General features: G+C 45.4%; 2 protein-coding genes across 2 annotated transcripts; both read right to left on the bottom strand.

Moving 5' to 3' along the window:
• Positions 1-5284: 5284 nt before the first annotated feature.
• LOC136502827 (uncharacterized) lies at positions 5285-6747 on the bottom strand. Its single transcript, XM_066498085.1, has 2 exons — positions 5953-6747; positions 5285-5661 (listed from the first exon to the last, which is right to left on the bottom strand). Exons 1-2 carry the CDS (start codon positions 6673-6675, stop codon positions 5455-5457), a joined length of 930 nt encoding a protein of 309 aa, XP_066354182.1. The 5' UTR covers positions 6676-6747; the 3' UTR covers positions 5285-5454.
• Positions 6748-12046: 5299 nt separating this feature from the next.
• On the bottom strand, positions 12047-12563 carry LOC136503977 (uncharacterized). The gene is made up of 3 exons (XM_066498879.1): positions 12431-12563; positions 12252-12356; positions 12047-12180 (listed from the first exon to the last, which is right to left on the bottom strand). Exons 1-3 carry the CDS (start codon positions 12561-12563, stop codon positions 12047-12049), a joined length of 372 nt encoding a protein of 123 aa, XP_066354976.1.
• Between the last annotated feature and the right edge of the window lie 13652 nt (positions 12564-26215).

Below are 26215 nucleotides of genomic sequence, written 5' to 3' on the forward strand. Positions count from 1 at the left end.
GCACCAGATCACAAAAAGTGTATGCCCTCAAGTCCCAGCTACAAGATGTATCTCTTCATATTTCAGGTAACTATACAACTTTAAGATTTTTTTGAGACAGTAAGATAACTTTGTGCAAACTGTGGATATCGAAGAATACAAACTTAGTTGACTTGATCTTTCCTAGCAAGCTTCATTGTATTGTTAAAAATTCTGAATAACATAGGAATATTAAAATTGCTACACTTTCTGAATTGAATCAGGAAAAAATATCTTAGAAAAAAATAGTCAATTTGTAACCAGAGGTACAAAGTTAGCAAAAATTGTAGGAAGAGTACCAGACTATACCTTGATAGTAAAAACAGGGAGGAAATAACCAAAATCACTCTTGTCCAGAAATGTTCTTTTCTTCAAATGCTCCCACAGACCATGACCTGAAAAAAGTGGAGGTAAGTCAATAATTATATTTGTTAGTTTCTAGTTTAAGAAATGCATTGTATTAGCACAGCTCACTTGTTTATTTTTATTTTCTGACATGCCCAAGAAGACGAACTTTCAAGATCCATAGCTTCATGCAAAGTAGAAGCAAGCACTGTCAGTGCATGGATCAGCTTTTTGAAAAGAAACATGAAAATTGCAGTCCTTGTTTGAATAACTAAGGGAAAAGCAGGCCAAGTAAGTAGGCTCTCTCCCTGAACCCCTGAACTAAGGGAAAAGAAACATGAAAATTGCAGTCATTGTGATAACTAATAATCATTCTCAGAAGTTACAGGCTCAAAATATTTGCTGATATACAGTGTCATTTTCTCTTATGTTGACTGCAGCGAAGAATTGGATAGATGTGGACTCTGCTTTGTGAAATTGACTAAGTATCATGTTTCTGCATGCGTGGTAATTATTTTAACTTTTACTTTCCGAAGAAGTGATACGCTATTGAGGCCTTTCTGTTTACGAGCTTTTGCACACCAATATTAGTTATTCTACTGAATTCTCTTTTGGAATTCTAGGAAGTGCTAAGCACTTCTATTGACTGTATCAAAGCATTTGTTGATAACTTGAAATATTTTGGTGACAGGTACGGTTTTCATTTTTCAGTCTAATTGTTCAAAGCATCTTCCCCTATGGCTGAACATTTTTAGTCGCATCACCAGATCCGTGTCACTGGAGGATGGAGCTAATGGTCCGTCTAAGCAATCAAAACCCTCGTAAAATACCTTGATGAAGAATATCTCCAAACTGAGAAACAGGTGATTTTGAGGTAGCTCCGTTTCATCTTTTCAGTTTTTAGAACTATATGATGACTACAAATTTCACCCTACAGATTTGCAATACACAGTTATTCTTATCGATCAAAACATAAGGTCATCTGAAACAAATGTTGTAGACAAGTTGGTTTGCTTCTGAATTTTTAGCAGGATGGCATCTCACCGCGAAACCCACTGCTATGCTAGCACGCAACCAAAGCAGGAACGACAATGAAACTATCAACCGCCTTGCCCAGGACCTTGCGGGTGCCTAACCAGGCATCGGTGGCAAAAAGGGAGTCACCACGACGCGCATCACCAGTGAGCGGCCGACAGAAGGCACAGCCCTGTCGAACAGTGTCGACACCAATGTCCTGGCGACCGCGGAACACGACGTCGGGGATCACGGAACGACCGCCGCAACGCACACAAGTCTGGCACGCACACCCGGCGGGAGCAGAGGGGCGAAGAGCGGGGAGGGGCAGGCGGACGAAGCGGCGGCGCATACCTGGAGGAGCTGGAGTCATTCGAGGACCGTCGCCGGTGATGATGTCGACGTCCTCGTAGCCGCGCGGCCGGCAGTCGTGTCGCAGTAGAGTTTGGATCCTTGTTCCCGGTCCTGACTGTAGATGCTGGGTCTCGACGGGCGGCGGATTCGTAGGGCCCCTCGCTCCTCAGCCCGAAGCACGCTCGAATCAGCCTCCACCGCCTCCGCCTCCACCTCTGCCTCAAATCGAGGCCACGTCACCGAATCCGCACCAAATCGAGGCCTCACTGAAGACGATGGACCTTCACCTCCACGTCGACGGGCTCGCACCAGCATCGACGTCGGAGGAGGTCAGCTGGTGCCGCCCAAATCGATGGGGAGGATGAAGATGCCGCCGGATCCACAGCCTCCTCGATGGATCCACGGGATGCGTCAGCAAGGGAGCTGGGGAAGGCCACCGGCTTTCGAGGTGGAGGGGAGAGGGCGCCGCTGGGTGGGATCAAGCCACCGCTGCCGCTCTAATCCAGACAGGAGATGGGGGAAATGAGGGAATGGAGCTCCGCCATAGTCGCATGGGGTGGGATGGGGCGGATTGGAATCAGGAGGGAGAGACCGGAGAGAGAGAGTGGAGCGCAATGAAAGAGGAAAAAGCTAGAGGCGGCTTGCGAGAGATGAAAGAAGAGGCGGCGGCGGCTATCTTTAGGATTTGGGAAAGGACCTAGGGTTTGTCACGGTGGGTGGGGTCCATTTTCTTTAGCGACAGATAGATTGACGGTACACTTTGCTTTAGCGACAGACGGTTCAACGCTAAATATGAATACCTATAGCGACAGACACTAAATCGCTAAATGAGGATTTAGCGTCAGATGGTCTCTGAGTTATCTTTAGCGGCAGATCATCCATCGCCAAATATAATTTTTAGCATCAAATGTCTGACGGTGAAACGGTGTTGTGGTGTGGTGAGGTAGGAACCTACGGTGTCCCATATAAACTATCTTTGAGTTATTTGGCAGATTTACCGCATCAGTGTCGTCCAAGCACTCGACACATCCAGTATAGCCTTTTGTCTTCTCTCCGAACAACGAACCTCGACCTGGCAGGTCGATGATTGTAGCGATAAGTACTCCCTTGATCGTGACATGTTCCTTTTTCTACTCGTTCCAAACATCCGGCACACCCTTTTCAAACATCTCCACTAGTTCATCGATCACTGGTTCTAGAAACACATCCATGTCATTCCCAGGTTGTCTTGGCCCTTGGATCAGTAGTGGCATCTGGATGTACGACCGCTTCATACAGACCCAAGATGGAAGGTTTTATATACACAACGTCACTGGCCAGGTGCTATGATTGCTTCTAACCTGGTCGAAAGGATTCATCCCATCTGTGCTCAAAGCAAACCAAAGGTGCCTTACCTCTCCACCGATTGTCCTTATAGAACATAGTATTGATAGTCATCCAGTCATGCCCATCGGTAGGGTGCCTCATCATTGTATCTTTCTTACGCTCTTCGCCATGCCAGCGCAACAGCTTGGATGACTTTGCACATGCAAACAACCTATGCACCCGGGGAGCTATAGGGAAATACCAAACGACCTTTATGGGACCTCCTCTGGTCTTGGTGCCCTCATCTGACGGCCCTTCCTTGTACCGTGGAGCTTCACACTTGGGGCACTTGTCCAAGTCTTTGTATTTTTCTCCACGGTACAATATGCAATCATTGGAACACGCGTGGATTTTTTCAACCTCGAGGCCGATGGGGCAGATCATTTGCTTGGCCAAGTATGTCTTTTCTGGCAACTCATTTTTTTCTAGGAGCATTTTCCTTATTATACCTAACAACTGATCGAAGCCTTTATCGCTCAATCCGTTTGTCGATTTGAACTCTAACAGCATGATGTCAGCTTCCAGTTTGCTCATTGGACAATTCCTATACAATGATGTTTTGCAATCTTGTCTTATTTTCTCTAGCTTTCTTAGCTGTCTTTCACTAAGACATTCGGTCTCTACATTATGTAGCAGCTGAGAAATGCCATCATTATCCTCGGTGTCGTCAGCTAGCGTGTTCCTAAACACATTATTAACTGTGGCCATAGGTTCCGCATTGACACCGGGTTCCTCGTCAGCATCGTGGATGGCTATGTCAGGCATGTCCACATCATCATCGTTTTCCTGCAGAACATTCACACCAACCTCACCATGCATAGTACATATCGTATAGTTTGGTATGAACCCCCTGGTAATCAAGTGCGATCGTATAGACTTAATTTGACGAAGGTTCCTATGATTCTTGCAATCTTTGCATGGGCAGAAGACAGGGTTCCCATTCCCAGCATGGGCTTTGACATCGGTGATAAACTGGCTAACGCCATGCATGTACCGCTTGTCCATTCGGGACAGATGCATCCACTCTCGATCCATCTCTGCACAAAAAAATACTGAGACAATAATTACAAAGAATTAATAAGAAATCAAGCTTCATGAACAACAATTGTAGCTCGAAACTACCATTTTTGAAAAACATTATTGTACACTAATTATTAGAAAAATAAAATTGGTAGTCCTGGCCCTGTAAATTGAAAATCGTAAAAAAACAGTTATTATGCAATAATGAAGAACACATATTCTACTCTACTTCTAAGAACTAATTATAGCATCACATACTAACAATGATGATCTTGACCACCATGGAATAATTAGCTAGGAATTTAAATGTGTTCATAGACACCACCTGTTTGGATGATGGATTCACCACAATTTGAGCCTTGCACAAATGTCCAATTGGAAAAGTGTTCTCTAGAATAGAGAAAGAACTAGAATGAGAATCAAGCAATGTAGCCATCAAAACGAAGCTAATTAAGCAACAAAATCAAATGAGAGGATGTTTGTTACTAACCTTAAAGCAAAAAGATCAAGCCATTCTTCAAAATCCAAGCGCTAGCTTCATGGTGAAGAGCAACCGCAACAATGGAGGGAAGGGCCCAAACGTGCGTCTCTGTTCTCGGGATGGAAGAGAGGAGGAAGAAGAGGACGACTGCAGCCTTTTTGTGCTGTAGGCTTATCATCGTCGGTTCTTGGCTAGAACCGACAGTGATAGAGCCAAATCACTGTCGGTTTGTGGCTTGAACCGGCAGTGATAAGTGGCCGCAAAAACACTGCCGGTTCAAGCCATAAACCAACAGTGATGTGGTCCTTCACTACCGGTTTTAGCCCAACCCCAATCATTTTTTCATTTTCAAGCTCATAACCGGCAGTGAAGGTACATCACTGCCGGTTCTCACAAATCCGGCAGTGATGGTGCCGGCAGTGATGTGCAAATCTGGCGTAGTGATTGTACTTTCAAGGGCAGAGGCATCCATGGACCAAAGGACAAGGAGCTGTTCCTCCCCCTCTTCCACCTCCTCTCTATTTCTTCGCTTCTTCTTCGTCTTTGCCGTCCTTCACCAACAGGAGTTGCCGTAGGCAGTAGATCTAACTGACGGACACTCGGCAAACTCCTAACGGCCGGCACACTAACTGACGGATGTCCACGTGCTCTAGCATCTGGAGCTCTGACATCGTCTCATACGCACCACATGGATCATGATTCTTCTTGTGGAGTTTGGTAGGCAACATGGCAATCTTGTGTAGCATGGTGTTGGATACACAAGTACGCAGAATCCATCTGTTGTCCTCATGAGCTACGAGCTTGTAAATGATATTCGTAGCTTTTATAAGCAGCCGGTCGAACGTCCATCTAAAAGTTTATTTTCTCTCATTTTCCTCTGGTTTTCTTTTGCCCACAAGGCAATGTTGGATCGGGAGCCCGCACGGAAGACATCCGTACAGCAGCCGCTCTATATGGAATAATATTGTATCAGAAAGAGACATATGTACATCGTTTATGTAGTCTTTCTCATATTCTTCGAGCACCTCGACTCTCTCATAGTCCTTGAGTTTCTTACTCCTTGCCTGAAAAACAAGATATCTAAGTTCAAAATTTGTGCCAAATTATTATACGATATTTCGGATTGCTAAACCAAATCCATAAACGTATGCATTTTAAACATCATCCATAAATGACTTTTAAACACCATCTTCTACAAAATTAGTAGCTAAATTCAATAACATGAATGCATACTTTTTTAACAATGCATTAGTACAAAATTAAACAAATTGACAACCAAACTAATAAATTAGTGAGGGACAAGTTAGCCTTTTGCCACATTAGCTACTTATTTGATTTAAAAATGGTTTGCATACCTTGTCTTTTTTTAGGCGGGCAAATGTCTCGATGCACTTGATTTGGACATCACCATCATCGTTATCATCATCTTCTCGGTTCATCTGTAGTTGATTAGACTCCTCAGATGTGTCAACCACGGAACATAAGCACTCAATGGCTCGTGGGAACTGCTCCAAACGGATGCAAGGGGCAATGATATCCACTATCCTCAGCACGTGCCCCTTGATCTCTCTGCTGTATGGGCTTCTAGGACCAACTATCTCTAGCAGTTTCTGGATAATGGCGCTCGAGGAATCCAATCTAGTGAGCAGATATTTCGCAAGCACCATCTTACCCGGTGGATGCATATCCTTGATTGCACCGCCTAGAACCCTTATCCCAGCAATGAAACCCTCATTTGACTTAGCTTCCATCATCAAGTCCACACCATATGTCACAAAATTCCTTCCAGTGGCGAATGATGGATCCTTCTCGCACCCTGCTACGGTCTCCTCTAGGTACTTTGCAACTAGCTCTTTACCCACCTCAATACCAAACTCTCGTGCCACCACATTAGCTAGCCGGCTTCCTCCTACCGCAAGAGCAAATATGGTCTTGTAACCAAAGAGCACGCCTTGTGCCACTACTAAGACGTAGAGGACCTGTAGTGCCGGCCCCTGGTTGGCACCCTCGGCATCACCAAAGTCGTGCTCGATTAGACGCCACAGCGAAACTCCAGCAGAGATATACATACCAAGCATGTAGACAACCCCAAGAGCGCACAATATAACACCAAACACAAGTACTTGAATCGCCACCAAAACATAAGATATGACAAGTCTTTTTATTCCAAATCCTCCATCTTTGCTGACGAACGCGGCAATCACACTCACGAAAAGACCCCACCAAGAATGCACCGTACGTGTCACTTATCTTTTCCTTTAAAAGGAAATTGAAGACCCTGTATTGTGTAAAGTAACAACATCAGTAAAGCTAATGCAAAGTGACGTTAGCCTATCTACATATATATTTATATATCAAGCAAAAATCTGCATGCTTCATATCCGTTAGCAGGTTCAAATTAAAAACCGGCTATGAACTGAAAATAATTAACTTAGCACTTAGCTCACTGAAGATGGGAGAACGAGAGAGCCCCTCGCGTGGCGACCGGGCCTGCGTGTTTGCGATACATTCTCCGACGACTCGCGCGGCGGAGGGTTCATCGATCGGCGGGAGCTCCCGCGCCTACAGGGGTGACACAGCGTTCGGTGGCGTCTCCTCGGGCGCAGGCGCCATCGGTGGCTGCTTGATGGGCGACGGTACCGACAGCGGAGAGCTCGTCGGCGGGGGCTGCCCGTCCGACAGGGGTCACCGGGTATCTATCTGCTTCTCCTCGCTCCCTGAAGCAGGGGTCTCGGTCATCGGCGGTCTCAGGGGCGCGGGAGTGATCTCTGTAATCGTCAGCGGACCTGCTGCTTCAGCGGGATGCGTGGCGCGCGGCTAACCTCGGTAATCTCTCAAAACTTGGGGATCGGGGAATTGAGGGAATAGATTGCAGTAAGGGAGTCAGAGAGAGATTTGGGGAATCCAATTGAGCAATCTCCAGGATTACAAAGGGATGACGAATATTTGAGGGGCAACCGGAAAAGCGACTCTGGAATTTGCTGGCCTACAATTGAGCAGAGTCTTCGATCGAGCAAGGGTGCTCCTCGTCAATTGACTTTGCCCCAAACAAGCTTTCAGAATGGTGCGGTTGTTATCAGCCGAGAACGAAAGGGGGTAAAAATCACCTGCTAAAGCAAATTGCAGAAGATCTTAAACAATATTTGTTTGGGGATAGCAATTTAGAAACTCAATTTGAGGAATTAGCCTTATCCTGTGACAGGCTCGAAGCCTCCTTAGAGAAGATGCAGGAGCTGTCCTCAGGTATGGCGGTCAGGGAGCGAGCGTTTGAGGAGGGAGTCAGGCGGGAGGTACACGATGAAGTTGCTAAACTGGACCTCGATGACCAGTTTAGCAACTGTTGCCCCGCTCTGGCCGAAGCTGGGGCTGTCCGCAGTGCCAACAGCTTCGGACGAGGAGGTCTGGACCCTCCGTCCACCTAGCAATCTAGACGTCAAGCTATGGCCATATATATTGCTCACACTACTGTGGCGCCTCTGGGATGCCCGAAATGGAGAAGTGTTTCAAGGTGATCAAACGTCTGTAACGAAGATTTGTTGTCTTCACAGCTCGGCGCCCGCCACCGACGCTTGATCAATCACTCAACTGCACACTCAGAACGAGAACGCACACACACGCGAACAGCGAGAGGAAATTTTGGTGCCGCAACCGCGCGCAGTTTTTCTGACTCTATTCAGCAACTTATTAAAAGTTACTAGGACGCTGAGATCTTCACGCTCCGTCAAGTGTCGTGCCATCCCACGACTGGAGCCATGCCGATCACCACGGCAACTACGACGCGCACGCCACGACCTCCTACTGACCCGCGCCATCCCACGGATGAGAGCGAAGCGTGCGTCTAGGACCACTACTGCTAGAAAGAAGGAGAGTCTCTGCATGAACACAGCATGCATCAGACCCGTACATGACGCACCCGGCTTTGGCTAAGTCCGAGTTCAGTTTATTGAACTGAAAAAACGCTAACTGAAACTGAAGACTAAGACTAGCTACTGAAACTCTGAAACTGGACTGAACTACTGAATGAGGCCAACAAGATTATCACACGTGTGACTGAAGATCTTGCTGTATGGAGAAAGCGTTTTGTCCTCAGGAATGCCGGCACTGCAGATAGCATTCAGGCCTGGCTTTTATATCTGAATGAATATAAACACTCCCCTCATGTACCCCTCCTTCCCCTGTAACGATGGTCTCTGTAACAAACGTCTGAGCCTTGGTAATATAATTTCTAGGTGGGGATCCCCCCCCCCCCCCCCCCCCCCCGCCGTAGTTTGCCTCAAAAAAAACCTTGGAGACTTTCACAAGGCTGTCTGAGTTTGGGATGTCTCTTTATGGTCTTAAAGGCAAAATTGAAAAATCCAACATTGATCCTGACACATCTTCTGTGCTTCAAACTATTTGGATCAAAAATTCATAAGGTTCCAGGGATAGCAAGGGGCTTGGCGTGCGCGGGGCAGCGTTGGCAACGCACAGCGCGGGGGCGACTGCGGCTCAGCGCACGCGTGTGGTGCGGTGGCGCTCACGGGCCCGGCTTATTTCTCGCCACTGAACTTTGACCCATGCTTTGCCACGCTTGACGACTTCACTCGCCCTGGATTTGACATCTCTTGCAGCTATGTGTATTGGTATTTATTAACGTACACAGACAAATCCTCAAGAGCACGGATACCGATGTAGCTTTCACCCAAGAGTATTCTAGGGTATTGTATTTATCCACAGGGAAGCAATGGTAAAGATGGTTATAGTTAATCATCATGTATCTACTGACTATAGTATACCGACTAGACTAAAGTGGGGATAAGTGATATATGATAAGAGTTATGGATAATGACACACATAGGAGAATTCAATGGTGAGAGGACAAAGGGGGAGTACAAGGTTTCTATGCACTTCTCTATGACTATGGTTCTATTCTAGTACACATCAGAGGGGATAACTAAGGAATGAGTAAAACATAGTAATCACACACAAAAATATTTTGGAGCAACGGTACCTTTCCAACCCTCGAATGAGGTGAGAAAGAGTGGTCGGGGAAGGCTGCTAAAAAGCTCTACGAAAACACCAATCCAAACGTGGTGGATTATAAAGGCCTTACAGAGCTGTCACCTGTGGGACTACCACAACTATCCATGGGATTGGACGCAAACTCAAGTAAACACTAGCCCAGACACCATGTCTACGCTAACGATTACTACTTTAGTCATGATCTATAACTAGAGCACTCGATGCGAGCAAAGATCCTATGCTAAAGTGAGATACAACTATACTAACCACACTTAGCTAAACAACTATGGCATGAACTAGATAAACATGAAAGACATACAAGTAAATAGAGATGATAAATATATTAAAGCAATAATCTTATAAAGGAAAGATACAACAGCATACCAGACCTCCGAAGACTCCTCCAAACCCGAGCATAGCTCAACTCTCCCTAGCTCCCAACTCACTATTCTACTTTTACATCTTTAGAAAGTAGAGAAAACTTGTGGGGGGTACGACCCCGGATACCCACGGCAGACCACATGGGTTGCGCCCCCAGGGGCGGCCTAGCCCACAAGACGAAGCCGTGCGGGGCACGATTCTGCTCGGCGCCTTCTGCAAGACATGGGGAAGATATCCTGAAGATGCTACGAGATCTGTTAGGATACGTGTGATCCCATGATTCTTGTAATCTGTTATTACTTTCCGGTTATCTCTCAGATTTAACGACTTGTAACCCTGCCTCCCAGACTATATAAGGCGGGCAGGGACCCCCTCCAAAATCACGGCATATCATACGATAGCTAATACAAACCAACAGACCACGGGAGTAAGGTATTATGTCATACAGACGGCCTGAACCTGTATAACTCGTGTGTCTTTATTGCCTTCTTGTTCTTGATCACGCGCTCCTCTGCCGATCAATCTACCTTCATGGGATACCCCTCGGAGGACTGTCGACGATATTCTATCGACAAAGCTTCTCTTGTGGTGTGTTTTACAAGTGAGGGGTGAGGGTCCTATTTATAGCCTAAAGTGGAGTAGGGGCTACTCCAACACCACATCATCGATCTAGGTGACACCTTCACCTTGCCCTTAGATCAAACAGCCAATGAAACCGACTTAACCAACGCTTGGGATGGCTCCAGATATGTTCTCAATCTCCACATACGGTCGCCGAGCTTTATGATACTCAATAACGAGCTCCAATACAAAATCGCTGAATGATTTCTCCAAATTGCCGACCACGATTTCGCCGAATAAGTTCCTCCAAACCTCCAAAGTTATCACCGAATGCTCTCTCCAAAATCGCTGAAACATTTTCGCTGAAAATTGCCGAATACGCTTTCTCCAAGTCACCGAACACGTTTCCTCCAAATCACCAACGTTTTATGCCACATGCTTTCTCTGAACCGCCGAACTATCTCCTCCAAATCTCAAAAGATTTTCGCCGAACAAGTTTCTCCAAATCGCCGAACACTTTACTCTAAACCTCCAAGATATTTCGCCGATCAGCGAGCAACCTATTTTCCTTTTCTGTTTTCTTCGGAGAAGACCCAGTCTTCGATCTCTCCCTACACGTGCCACGGGCTCCACGCTCTGCATTATGGGTGGTCGGCTGTGGTTCCTTGGTCACGCCTATTTCTCCTACATGTGCACGGGCTCCGCGCTCGACGTTATGGACTATGGGCTATCCAAGGCCAAGAGCTCAGCATAGAACTAATTGCTTGGTCGCCGCTTATACTACCTTTTGTCTCCAAGTTCGTACCACAACCGCCGAGCAACACACGTTCCGCGCTGTTTTCTATGGAGAAGACCCAGTCATCGATCTCTCCCTACACGTGTCACGGGCTCCGTGCTCTATGTCATGGGTGGTCGGCTGCGGTTCCTAGGTCACGCCTGTTACTCCTACTCATGCACGGGCTCTGCGCTCGATGTTATGGACTTTGGGCTGGCCAAGGCCATAGGGATCAGTAGCAAACCAACTGCTTGGACACTACATGAACTACGCATAATCACGTCAGGATTAAAACTACGAAGATTTTTTCTCTGAAATACAAGCAAACTGCATATACATGCACCTTGTAACATTTATTTGATAAATAATTGTTTCTTGCGCTTTCGTGCGTTCTAACTACACTATCAAGATTTTTCAGATGATAATCTATGAGCAGATTACTGAGCTCCGCCGTTATCATCCATCTCACCAAACAGATCTATGTCACCGGCAAGCGTCTTCGCTGTGTCCTCCATCTCATCCTCCAACTGCTGGGTCTCCGCATCGCTCAGTCCTTCGGTGAACCCACCCCCTATAGGCCGAACATCGATGGTTGGGTAATGGGACTAAACAACCATGAGGACATGAGTAGCAATGGACATAATGGCATCGCTGTTGAAGATCTTGAAGTTCTCCCATGCTGCCTTGCACCTCTGGATGACGGTGTCTGAACGTTGCCGCCTGCCATCGCGCTAAGTGGCCATTTCCAGGTCGACATAGTCAAGCACCAGCTTAATTGCGGCGAGTACAGCGTCAAAGTTCTCCTTTTGGACCTTGGCCTCCTGCACCAGCACGTCAAACTGTGCTTTGGCTTTATGACGATAGCCTGCAAGCGTTACAATGTTCCATCATATAAGGAAGTTACTTCAACAGTAATTCCGACAAGGAGGAATTCACCTTTCAGCTCCTCAGCCAGTTTGTCCGCCCGCTCTGCTTCCTTTGCCTTCTCCTGGCGAAGTTGATCGACGGCCTGGCGCATTTGGCCGAGCTCGGCATCTTGCTCTATAAAGCGCAACAGTTATCACAAAAATATGGCTATTTAGCAATACAAAGGTACATTCGTTGATATACCGTACCTGCTTTCTGCTTGGATACACTGTTAAGCTGTTCGGTTTTCCTCTCTAGCTGCTCGGAAGCACTCTTCAGTTGGTCGGAGACAGCAGCCAGCTGCTCAGACTGACTCCGCATCTGCTCGGACACAGCAGCCATCTTTTAGGTCAGAACCCCCTTTTGGTATTCTAGGTCCCGCGCGTTGGACTCCGCAAGGTCTCGTTCGCGTCGGGCCATCTGGATATTCTTCTCCGAGAGGTTCCTAGCCTCTTTGAGTTTTTTGTTCTCCTCAGCAAGGGGATCCATTCGCTTTATCAGCTGGCGGCGCTGCTCGGCAACTTGAGTTATTTCCTGCAAATGCACAATGCCAGTATCGTTATCCAATTCCAAAAATCAACCAGGACCTTTCCAGACGCAATATTAACCTTGATCTATTTCATCACACCGGTAAGGGTAGTCTCCAGTCTCCTAAATTCCTTGGTGGTGTCCTCCTCTTCGACAATTACTAAGTCATCGTCGTGCTTTTGGAGGATCCGGACTGATTGGGGTCAAGGTTCGTCACGCACGATATCCTCCACCTCGTCCTCCTCTGTTGTAGCTAGGGGCACCACCTGGGGGCTTGGTGGTTGGATAGCGGGTCCGACCATGCCCTCTGAAGCATCGAGGAATGTCGTCTGCTCCTTCAGCGCCACAAGATTTTCCGCTCTAGATTCTGCCATTGCCGAGGGTGCTGTCGCTGACTCGTTCGCTGTCATAGACAGCCGTTCGCTGCTGCCAAGTCCACCAGGGACAGCGATTGGCTCCCCTACATGTCGCCGAGCACTTGGGGACTCCAGGATGGGGTCCGCTGGCATCTCCCCCGCTCTGGGGCCAGCTTCTGGTTGCTGCTCAGTCTGAGCGGGCAGGGCTAGATCTATCGTTCGCCTTGAACTGTGTCAATTCAGTTATTCAGTCACCACAGAAGTAAAGAACATACAACAAAGTAACTTCAACACAAGGACACTTACGGTTTGGTCTAATGGTTCAATTTCTTGAATCGGCGATGCCTGCCCGAGCCTCCAGGCGCAGCCACGGGGTCGACTCCCGTGCTCTACGAGGGAATTCTTGGCTCTTCCTCGATCGACCTCGGTTGTGCCTGCTGCTCTGGGGCCCTTTCCGCCTGCTGCTCTAGGTGTGCTTCCGCTTGTTGCTCAGGGACTTCCGTTGCTCGCCCCGCAGGGACTTTCATCGTCTGCTGCGTAGAAATTCCCTTCGCCCATTGCTCGGGGACTTTCCTCGCCGATGGTTCACGGACTTCTTCACCTTCTCCTGGTTGTTCCCCCCACGCGTGTGCTACGTGGAGGCTCTTTCATGCTCGGGGGAGGATCCATCATAATTTCATCATCATCAGACCAATCGAACACAGTGGTCCTTCATGTTTGATTGGTCTAATCATCGCCAAGCGAGATGCCGCCTGGTTTGCGAGGAGCAATAGATGCTGTTTTCCTCTTCTTCTGGGCTGGCTCATCTACCGCTAGCCTCTTCCCCTAGATTTTCTCCGATACCAGGGAAGGACTCTCCGTCCGACCAACATCCATACCTCTGGATTCCGAGGAGACACCAATGGAGCTTTCTTTAGGTTGAGCTAGTGGTCGTGCATCTACTGCCGGCGGCCAATCGTTTCTTGGCACTCAGGAGAAATACATGGCCCGGTCCTGTGAATGGATCTTCACATAAGTGGATCAGTCTATTGCTCGGCAATGACAAAATAAAAAACTTCTCAGAAACACACAGTTGGGATATTCACCTGATGAGGCAGATTCTTGCAGTTAAAGGGTTTTGTGTACCCTGACAATCTGAATGAGGCAAGCAGAGCGAACAGCTTGGCAGTCCGCTCTTCAATGACATTCCTAGATAGTATTTCTAGCTTCTCTCGGGTACCATCGGTCTCCACTTTGAATTCGAAGCCTAGGTGCGCCCTCTCTTTACAGGGCTGAACGCGGCGCACTATAAAACTTGCCGCTACCAATCCGCCATTGGTCCACATGCCTTTTATTAAGTCGATGAGTTCTTTCACTTGCTCCATATCGTCATTGCTCGGCATCTCCGACCAACTCCGCTGGCTTTTTGGGATATGGTCGATGTTACAGCGAACCGATGGGTGGCTTTGTTTCATGTAAAACCACCTGGTGTTCCACCCCTTTAGTGATGTGTTCAGTGGTACGGTAAGGTATTCACTCACCATTCCATCCCGCAGCTGAAGGTACACCCCGCCGACCACCTTGGAACCGGCACTGCCTCTTTTCTTCAGCCAGAATAGGTGACGGAAGAGATTAAAGTGGGGTAGGATTCCAAGGTATGCCTCATAGAAATGGATGAAGATTGAGATGTGCAAGATGGTATTGGGGTGAAGGTTGCACAGAGTAACCACCCAGAGCTCCAACAGATCCCTCATAAATGGATGAACAAGAAATCCTAACCCATGCTAGAAATAGTCCTCGAAAACCACTGCTTCGTCAGTATGGGGTGTTGGGAAGGACTCACCGTGGGCTGGCCGCCATCTAGCAGTAGCACGGTCAGGGAGAACGCCGGCTTCCACCAATCTATTTAGCTCCACCTCTCCTGTTCACGACAGCACCCACTCCTCATCACGTCGGGCCACAGCGCCCGTCTTCTTGGGACTAGTCTTCTTTGATTTCGTAACTCCCTTCTTCGGCGCCATCTCCTAGATCTGGTTAGGGTTTGGCAATGGAGGCAAATGTGGTTGTGGATTCAGCAATGCGAGAGATGAGGAGGAAGATGAGGTGGAAAGGTGGGAACAAGGTATGCGGTGGCACTGTTATAAAGCACTTTCCCCACCTTTCTGCATTCAAGGGTTTTTTGGGGAACTGTTCTCGCGATCTACGCCGCTTCGATTTCTCCGATGCGGCATATGGGCTGTTACCTAGGCTTCTGCGCAACCGCAGCCCATGTCACCCATTTATCGCTGCCATCAGTTGCTACTCGCCGAATAATCGCTGACTTCTCCGCCATTTATTAAGGCTCAGTAACCGTTACTGTACAGCCGTTACTCTGTTTTTTTCTCCAAGGCTGGATTACTCCGATATCATCGCTTGCAGCTCGGGGACTGGCTGCCTGCTCGGCTGGTCATTCATTATTTCTATGTTTCTGACCCTGGCACCACATGACTACATCATCTACTATCAGGCTCGGTGACTAAGTGAGCACACTTCACCTTGCGGTGAATGTGCTTGTTTTTTCTTGAAGACTCCATGCCTCTTGAAGCTAATGAAGATTATCTCCTTTTCTCGTGGTCGGACTCTAAGTGGGCACACTTGGTCTACTGCGAAGAAATTTTCAGTTCTAGACTTGAGCTCCTTACACCCTTATGGCAAGCCGTACTTGGAATATGTTGCTCAGCTACGGTTCACGCTGATCGGCGATGGCACACGTAGCTCGACAACTACTCATAACTGCTTGGCGACTCATCGCGGTGGTCGGACCATGAGTTGGACTGCTTGGCTTTGGTTCGCACTTGCTTGGACAAGCTCAAGACGGCGTTGCATAACGGGTACAAGGCGCTCGGGGACTAGCTGTGGGGGGGTAGGAGCCCAGATACTCATGGCAGACCACATGGGCTGCGCCCCCAGGGGCGGCCTAGCCCACAAGACGAAGCCTTGTGGGGCACGATTCTGCTCGGCGCCTTCCGCAAGACATGGGGAAGATATACTAAAGATGCTATGAGATCTGTTAGGATACGTGTGATCCCATGATTCTTGTAATATGTTATTACTTTCCGGTTATCTCTCAGATCTAACCGATTTGTAACCCTACCTCCCGGACTATATAAGGCAGGCAGGGACCCCCTCCAAAATCATGGCATATCATACGATAGCAAATACAAACCAACATACCACAGGAGTAAGGTATTACGTCATACAGATGGCCTTAACCTGTGTAACTCGTGTGTCTCTGTTGCCTTCTTGTTCTTGATCACACGCTCCTCTGCCGATCATTCTACCTTCGTGGGATACCCCTCGGAGGACTGCCGATGATATTCTATCGACAAAGCTTCTCTTGTGGTGTGTGTTACAAGTGAGGGGTGAGGGTCCTATTTATAGCCTAAGGTGGAGTAGGGGCTACTCCAACACCACATCATCGATCTAGGTGACACCTTCACCTTGCCCTTAGATCAAACGGCCAATGAAACTGACTTAACCAATGCTTGGGATGGCTCACACTTGTGCTTCTTTGCATGCTGTCCAAAGAAGAGGCGGTGGAGAGAAAGTGGGGCTCTGAGTGGCGCCCCACCCACGTCGGTCAGTGGCCCACTGTGGAGTGGGCCCTTCTTCTTTGGTGCGGTGGCCCCCTGGTGATGTAGAGTGTGGTATGCATGAGATTTTGTCCATTTGAGCACCATCATATGGATGAGACTTCCTATTCAGCAATAAGCTGTTCCTGAAGGGTTCTCTCCGCTGATATCTCTGTTCTGGCAAAGCTTGTCGGGATACCAGCATTCTTCAAAAAATAGGTGTTGCCGTTGACCTAGGAGTGGACCTGTCCCTAGGAGAGGCAGAGGACCTTGGAAACAACATCAGCCCTAGTCATTTAGCAATAGGTTCTGCTCGCATAGTTTCCATAGATTCCCACGAAATTCAAGCAGTAACTATTAGGTTACAAATAGTGGAAGAGGACTTCAATTGAAAACCCAAGAGATTAGTTCATAACAAGTAATGCAGGTTTCATATTGATACGGATTATATAAGCACAATGCATAGGTACTGATATGACAGGTACTGATATGGATCACATACTGCAAAATTCAAGCAGTAAATATTAGGTTACATATATGTATTACATAAGCACAATGCACAGGTACCATATTGATTGGTGCAAAATTGTAACTTCAAAATTAAATGATGATGCCACATTAGGCTCATGCTACTTTTATTTCTATTAATAGTGCTCATGAGTTTCTATTTATACAAAGGCAAGAGTAACAATAAAACACAACCATCACTTACAAATGATTGCAGCTATACAATATAGGAGCGAGATCCTATAGCCTGGTGGTACTTCACTTTTGTACGGTTTTGCTTGTTCTTCTCAGATCCATGAGTCAACTCTCCTGGTCGTGTTGACTTCACTCTTTTGGACAACCTTCCTCCAGGACTCATATTAGCGCTGCCTTTTATCCTGCTGGTAGAGCCTCCTCTATGGCTTCTTCGACCTGGACGCTGAAATTGGAGAAACATACTTAAGTAGGAAGCATGTACAAATTGCATTGCTATCCAAATAGCAAAGCATTGCATTGCTATCTACACCTCCCTCCCCTGCGATCTCAATACAAGGTAGAATAAGCACCTCAATTGCAAGGGGCACTGGCTCATCTTCTAAATCTGAATATGTTTCATCTGTATCACCAAATCCCTCAACTACCTCCCCTGGTTCAGGGATATATTCCAAATCTTCACCGTGTCTACCCTTTGTGCTTGACTTTTTTTTCCTTTGGAGACATAGGTTTTTTGCCTCCCACTCTCATTCATAAGCATTTAGTGGCTGTTCATCTAGATTACAAAGGTATTAATTAACTAAGCTTCTACTGAATGTCAACATAATAGAGTAAGAGTATGCAAATAAGCGCCTAACTACAACTTATACGGAAGTCATTAATAATCCAATAAAGCACATGTTAGCTACACTCAACTATAGGAAATATGTAACCCCATCGATATCTACATATCCCAGGTTCAACCACTATAATACAGCACACATCATAAAAGGAATTTGGGTACCTATTCCTTTGTGTACCCAGGCTATGCTTTGTTGTCAGCACCACCATCTTGTCATCGTGGTTCGGATAGATCCGGTCAGTCATGATAGGTGCCGAGGTAGGGGATTCAGATTCAGTCTATACCATTGTCGAGGCGGTCCTTTTGCCATTAGCTGAGCTGCTGTCGACAAATCAAAGGGGATCCGGCTCCGTCTAGGGTTAGGAAAGGAATGAGAAAGGGTGCGGCTAGAGAGTGGAGAGAGAGTCGAGCTGTTGTGCCGATGGCACTTAGGGTTTGGAGCAGGGTGGTAGAGGGGTGGCTGGAGAGTGGAGAGGGAGGCCGTGGGGCTAGGATTTGGAGTGGGAGGAGAGATAGTGCGGCTGGAGAATGGAGATGGAGGCGGAGACGGTGACTCCTTGCACTTTTATGTAGCCATCACAATACCACAAATACCCTTGTCTAAAATTGATGGCATGGTAAACCTATTTTCCGCGCAGAGGACAAAAGAGAGACATCTAATTTATTTTCGGTGCATGTTGGCGGCACTGCTCGGCGTGGTGCAAAATTTTTGCCGAAAATTAAAATTTTGCACGGGCAAATCTCCATGTCTGTTTGGGGCCCACCAACACTGCGAAAGGGAATTCTGAGAAATTGGACAAAAGAAACTCAAAAACTTAAAACCAATCAGATTTCATTGATATCTTTTAACAAATAGGTCAATTCTATGTGTGAATCACCACAAAAAAGGGGCATCCTGCACGACCTGCCTTGCATCCACCACCGTCGCAATGGCATTGGAGATGGCGCTGAAGTCGGCGGTTAGGTCTCCCTATCGGCTACGGCGAGTGCCGTCTCCATAGTGGAGAGGCAGACCACAGCTGCTCTGCCTCCTGTCTCTCCACGCAGAGAGCCTGGCTGGTCACGTCCAAGTCCCGCACCATAGCGCGGATGTCCCCCCTTCCTCGTCGCACGATGAGGTGGAAGATGAGGAGCCCGTAGATTTCAAGGACTGGGCTACCAGCCACTGGGATGATGAGGGTTCGTCCACGCCAATGAGACACCGTGATGCCAGGCGAGCCATGGAGATGGCACTGTACCTAGAAAGAACACTAGAATCTTCTAAAAAAGATCGAGGGCGAGATGCATACTCACCCGGCTACCACCAGTTTGACATGGAGGCGCGGAGGGCCCCCTGTTGGCAGTCCTCATTGACCACATTTGATCACCAAAAAAGAGGATAAACTAGCATGCTTATACACATATGGTTTTCATATTTACCCAATTCCACATGTATTGGAGGAAAAGTGCCTTGTAGGTAAAATAGATGAAATACATGGGAATTATGGTTAAAAGTGCGCCAAGCAACAAAGCGTAAAGCTGACTCGAGCAAGGAAATAAAGAAAAGGCCACTTACCTGGACAACCTAGGCTCAATGCGCACATGGGCACGCTCCAGGCCCAGCTAGAGGCCCGCCAGCCAAGGGCGGCTGAGAGCAGGCACCACCCAGGGGCGGCCACACCAGGGGGTGGCCACACCCCCTTGCCACCTCTTGGGCCCACCCTTCGTGAGGCGATGACATTACTCCGGAGGAGGGTGATGCCACTACAAGGTTTTACCCCTGATGCAACGGCCTAAAAGCATTACAATATACCAAAAATGGTTGCGATAGACAAAATTACAACACTTTTTTTTTGTTGGCAGGCGTTGCCATAGTAACCATGGCAAAAGGTTTGCCCAACGACTCATTTTTGTGTTGCAATAGGTTTTCCCCTATTGCAACACCAAGGAGTGTTGTTGCAATGTCATGTAGTGTTGCAACCCATAGTATAGGCAACCATGGTGGGTGTTGCAATAGTTACTATTGCAACACACCCGGTGCTGCCAGAAATACCTATTGCCACGTACCCAAAGCGTGGCAATAGGTGCACTAGCAACAATATTGGGTGTTGCAATAGACCTTATTGCCACGCATCAATAGGATTGCAATAGATGGACCTCTATTGCCATGCTATCTCGGTGGTTGCTATAGGTGGAACCGTCTATTACCACGATAAATATTTGGTTGCTAGAGGTAGCCGCTCTATTGCAACAATCAATACTGGTTGCTACAGGTGGTACCATCTATTGCCATGATAAATATTTGGTTGCTAGAGGTAGCCTCTCTATTGCAACACTAAACATTGTGGTTGCTATAGGTGCCTCCGTGTATTGCCACGGTAAATGTTTGGTTGCTAGAGGTTGCCTCTCTATTGCAACGATCAATACTAGTTGCTATTGTTGGACCCTCTATTGCCACGCTAACTATTGTGTTGCTAGAGTTTGGAGACTCTATTGCAATGCCCACTATTTCATTGGTACGATGTTTTTTGCAACACCGTTTGTTTGTTGCTATATCATATATTGCAACGCCAAATTATTTTGTCGATAGTCCATATTGCAACGCTCTGTTTGCTTCAAACAATAATTTAGGCATCCATTAATCCAAAATATGCTTTGTTCGTACAACTCATTAATGAAACCACATCCAATGTCAAACTTAGTTGATAACACACGCACAACAACTAAAACACATAAGGTATCTGACGCACAGTAGCTACTTTGAACAATTCAAAATGTAATAAGCTATGTGTAGCACTGTAGCAAAGGTTGACTTGACATTGACCGTCCATCATCAGTTGTGTGCTCCACTCAAACTCTATCTTGATCCTGAAACAATCATTAACATTGGTATATTCAGCAAACAGAAACTTAGTATTCAGCTAAGTATCATTTCACTTTACAGTAACAGGAACTAGGAAACTGAATCTGATTCAGAAATATTCATAGGTAGTGGAGTCAAAAATCACCTATGCTTTGCCAGCTTGTTGATTCCTTTTGGATAATGCTCGTTTCTTAGCCGCAGCATCCCTCGGTGCTTTAGTAGTAGTAAAACTAACTGTCGTATCCCCTCCTTTGTTTTGGCCAGTTTGAGTCTTATTCGTAGCACTATTTCTAGTTGTGCGACCATTACTTGTACCTGCCACTATTGTAGCTTCGAGTTGTGTTTGTGGTGGGATGCTATCTTGGTTTTTTTGCAAATCAATAGATGGAGGGAAAATTATGCCTCATACTAAGGACTATCACATGACAACATTAAACACTCTTCAGTTCTCAAACTACATGCTGATGTGATATTTCTTCACTTTCTGTATTTACATTTTCTTCATCCATGTTTGTTGTAGCAGCAACCTCTGCATTTTGTCCCCCATCTTTGTTAGTCTGCATTTCAATTTTGGTAAGAAAAATCATGAGTGGAGTTTGAAACTACGAAAATGATGCATGGTTTGTAGCCGACTATTACTTGTTGTATTGATGCTTGTACATGTGTTGCTTGCATCATTGCCATAAACTCTTGCCTAAGAGCTTCTCTATCAGCCCCCCTTGCCTTCATCATTTGTTACATCTGACACCTATGTTCTTCCCTTTCGGCTTCCCTTTCAGCCTCTTGAGATTCTAATATCTCTTGTAGCTTTGAAAATGCTTCGGCTAGTGCCGATTCCTGACGTACTTGGTACGGGTAATCCTCAGACAGCAGTTGCCTTCTAGTTGGGTATTTTGCCAAGTATCCATTAGCATAGATCTTGGTTGATTTGCAGTTTCTTGTTTCCTGGTAGGCTGACTAGAAAATCTTATTTTGCTCCACGTCTAAGATGATGAGTGCTTCTCTATCGTTTTCCCTCTTCGAAATTTTGCTGCATGCATTATCCTAACAAAGGAGGACAGTTGAAGTAGCTAATTGAAAATGATTTTGAAGGTGGTCACTTTGCATCAGTTAATAAGGTTTGTACAAACTGTTATATACTCACATAGACATCCCAAGATTCTTGGCTTGTCCATTGCCCATTCTTACTGTGCATAATCATGAAAAGCTCGAAATCATTTGGCTCATCACCAGTTATTGGGTCCCTCTAATTAGGCAAGAATGTAACAAACTAGCGATATGTCAAAAGGTAAGGAAGCATGGTCATGTGCTTCTAAAGTTATTACCTTCTCAAAGCCACACTAAGAAAAAGTCTTTGATCCTGTCCGATGGTGTACCTTTACATTCTGCCGATTTCAAGAATTCTTGCAACTAACCCTCTACACAAGGAGTTGATTATAAAAAATATTACAATGTACCAAAACATAGCCTTTATTTCATCAAGTGCAAATGGCAAGAATAAAGTAAAGGTCATCAAACCTGAAAACTTGTCTTGCCAAAATACAAAACCAGATAGTGCCATTCAACAATGTCCAACTCTTCTGGCTTATGTCTCATTCTCTCCTCATAGGTGGTGTATGCCCTGTACGTAGCACTTAATGTTGCTCGCCATCCTTTGTAACGCTCATTAGCGATGGTCCATATTTTTTTCCTGCTTTCTTCATTATTCTCAATGTCCCACTTATGCTGTTCAACATATAAAACATATATTATAGGTCACTTCTTAACTAATTTGGTAACAAAACTGTGTATGCTAGCAAAAACAAATCAGAAACTTACCATCATATCAGATACTATTGAATATTTGACATCTTGGTCGATATCCTTCCATGTTCTCACATCAATGAGTGGCGCTTTTTTCCTTGTGTACACTACTATTTCATCGGTAAATGTGCATGCGTTCTCACCTACAGCTCCTCCACGTGTAGAGAATTTGACTTTAAGCTTCTGACTGCCCTGCTTGGATCTCTTGTGGCTGGCTGCCAATACTTTCACAGTACCTCGTGCCTTCCTCTTTTGGGAGTCTTGTCCATCGAAACAATATATAGTGCAAGAGATTAAACAAAATCATTTACATAGGGAAAACTAAACTGAACATCAAAATAAAATCACAATAAGCATCACTTACTATCTCCCTATGTTTTCTCACGCCGAGCATGTGATGGCTGGTTCAGAGGTGGTGTTGGATTGCTATCTTGACTTGAATTTAGTAAAACTATCTGATTTGTAGGGTTGTCATATGCACCTGCACACAATAGGTCACAAGTGTAAACTATAAATGTATTGCAAAGGACTAATAATAAGTTGGTTGACATTTTCGGAAAAGAAGGTATATATTACTAATTTGATCTAGTTGTCCTTGCACCCTTAACCATTCTTTGTAAGTCTTGACTGTGTCATCCCTGTATATCTTCAAAATCTACGAAAGCCATGCTGCTATTAGTGATCTGGCCATTGCAATATAATATAATATAACAATTCATAATAGGGCAGCAACATAACTTAACCATGCCTTGGCCCTATCTATGCATATTTTTAAACCACACCTTGTAATCATCAAGTGACTCATCTATGGAATGTTCACTATTTGATGCCACAGTTCTTGGCAATTTAATGGGTGTTATGTCCATAGTTCGCTCTGTTATTTGATCCCTTGACAATACTAATCTGACCTCCCTCTCCTCTACATTACTTGATATCATTGCATTTGCATCGACATCATATTCGATCTCGTTTAGTGTCGCTACAAAGTTACCACTTCTCCTCTTGTAGTACAAGTAATCTCTGGTACCATACCCCAAATTTGATTTCATTGTTATTAAGTTACCAAACGTGAGGTCATCCCTGGCTATTGTATACTGAGCAAATTGTTGTCCCCCTGGTGCCCCCTTACAAGTGAAAGAAACAGTCCATATTTGTTCCGAGCTGCCATAGAATGTAATGAGAAACATAAGCACACCCTAAACAATATTTAAAGAAGGAACAACTTGAGAATGGCAAACAATAATGTGTCCTTCATATTATTGAAGCATCTCATTACCGTTTATTGAAGGATCTCACTATTATTGATGTATTTTGTCGAATTCTAAATTATTGCAGTAGCATCCAGACAGACATTGTGCTGTTACATGTCGTCGTCCTGAGTGGAACGCTGGAGGTTTTCTTGTGATTGGCTGCCATCACCTCCATGTTCATCGGTAGGAGGTGCCGTCGTCCTAGACGAAGGTGTTTGAAAAAGCGACATTGTCACCCTGAGTCTGGACAATGAAGCAGGTGTTGGCATGTTGAACGCAGGTGACGTCGATTGAGTCTCCATTGATGCAATTTGTAGTCCAGCTACATTGAACAAGTAAACTACATAGACACATAGGTACATGCATTACTCTTTCGTAAGTGAAAAGTGAATAGATCAATGGCTTTAGGGTTGCCATAACTCTAACGAAGAGGAAGTCTAGGAGTCCTTGAGGTTTGAGCACCAGCAGTGGGGAGGCACGTCGCGGCGGCCTCCGGGTGCGGCCTGTCCTACACCGGCGCCCCTCCAATGATGACGCGACGGCGAAGACAAGTGGCGGCGGCGGGTGCAGATCAGGAACTGAGTTGGAGGAGGGAAAGGAAAGAATTGGAGGAGATGGGGAGGATAATGAGGAAGTGGGGAGGTTAAGATTCGCTTTGTTCGCATAATGGGCGGGGTGTTAGGCGGTAAATGGCTGCATGCGGGCGCCAAGCCAATTTTCGGCAAAAATTACAAAAAATAAATGGGAAAAGGGTGTGCCATTGACATGAGGGACCCACTTGTCGGCGCCGAGTTCATCGTGTTCATCTTTTTTATTTTGATTCATTGTAAAAACGTTAAACGTGTTTAGATTTCTCATTTGTTGTCCAAATCAGGTGAATCTTTTTTCCAATTTCTCGAAAAACTTTTTCCTTTCACGTGGTTTTATTTGCATTGTGTTACTCGACCCCTTGTATTAACATTTTGTCATTTGCTTTACTATTTACATACTCTACCATGAATAGACCTTTTTCTAATGTGCCCAAGGTACCAGGGGCTTATGAATAGGCAAGTTGGAATCTTGTAAGATCAAATGTGTATCATATATATGGCATATCATATAGGTGTATCATGTTCAATGTCACCTTCTTTGCCTTGAGGTGATTTCATGTGGGAGCTAAGACAATGTTTCAGTGCAAATTGGTAATCGATGTCCTCAAGGATAGGATTTATCGCACAAACCATCTTTTTGCAGCGTGACATCTTGACCTAGGTTTGGGTTCGTGACACCAAGATACACTTATCTTCGTATTTGTATTTGTGATAAACCAAGTTAGTGATATACACTTACCTTTGTATTTGTGATAGCATCCACTCCCTCATGCACATTGTGTTAGGACTTAAGAAAATATATATTGGAATTGTATAAACCTAAATTGGCAAAAAATTAGGACTAAAAACTTGTAAATTGAAAATCAAGGAATATAAATTGAAAGAAAATTCAAAAAAATGTGTTAGGTGTATCATATATATGGCATATCATATAGGTGTATCATGTTCAATGTCACCTTCTTTGCCTTGAGGTGATTTCATGTGGGAGCTAAGACAATGTTTTAGTGCAAATTGGTAATCGATGTCCTCAAGGACAGGATTTATCGCACAAACCATCTTTTTGCAGCGTGACATCTTTACCTAGGTTTGGGTTCGTGACACCAAGATACACTTATCTTTGTATTTGTATTTGTGATAAACCAAGTTAGTGATATACACTTACCTTTGTATTTGTGATAACATCCACTCCCTCATGCACATTGTGTTAGGACTTAAGAAAATATATATTGGAATTGTATAAACCTAAATTGGCAAAAAAAGTTGGACTAAAAAACTTGTAAATTGAAAATGAAGGAATATAAATTGAAAGAAAATGCAAAAAAAATGTGTTAGGTGTATCATATATATGGCATATCATATAGGTGTATCATGTTCAATGTCACCTTCTTTGCCTTGAGGTGATTTCATGTGGGAGCTAAGACAATGTTTCAGTGCAAATTGGTAATCGATGTCCTCAAGGATAGGATTTATCGCACAAACCATCTTTTTGCAGCGTGACATCTTTACCTAGGTTTGGGTTCGTGACACCAAGATACACTTATCTTTGTATTTGTATTTGTGATAAACCAAGTTAGTGATATACACTTACCTTTGTATTTGTGATAGCATCCACTCCCTCATGCACATTGTGTTAGGACTTAAGAAAATATATATTGGAATTGTATAAACCTAAATTGGCAAAAAATTAGGACTAAAAAACTTGTAAATAAAAAAT

The sequence above is a fragment of the Miscanthus floridulus genome, chromosome 14 (genome assembly GCF_019320115.1).
Source record: "Miscanthus floridulus cultivar M001 chromosome 14, ASM1932011v1, whole genome shotgun sequence".
Taxonomy (NCBI): domain Eukaryota; kingdom Viridiplantae; phylum Streptophyta; class Magnoliopsida; order Poales; family Poaceae; genus Miscanthus; species Miscanthus floridulus.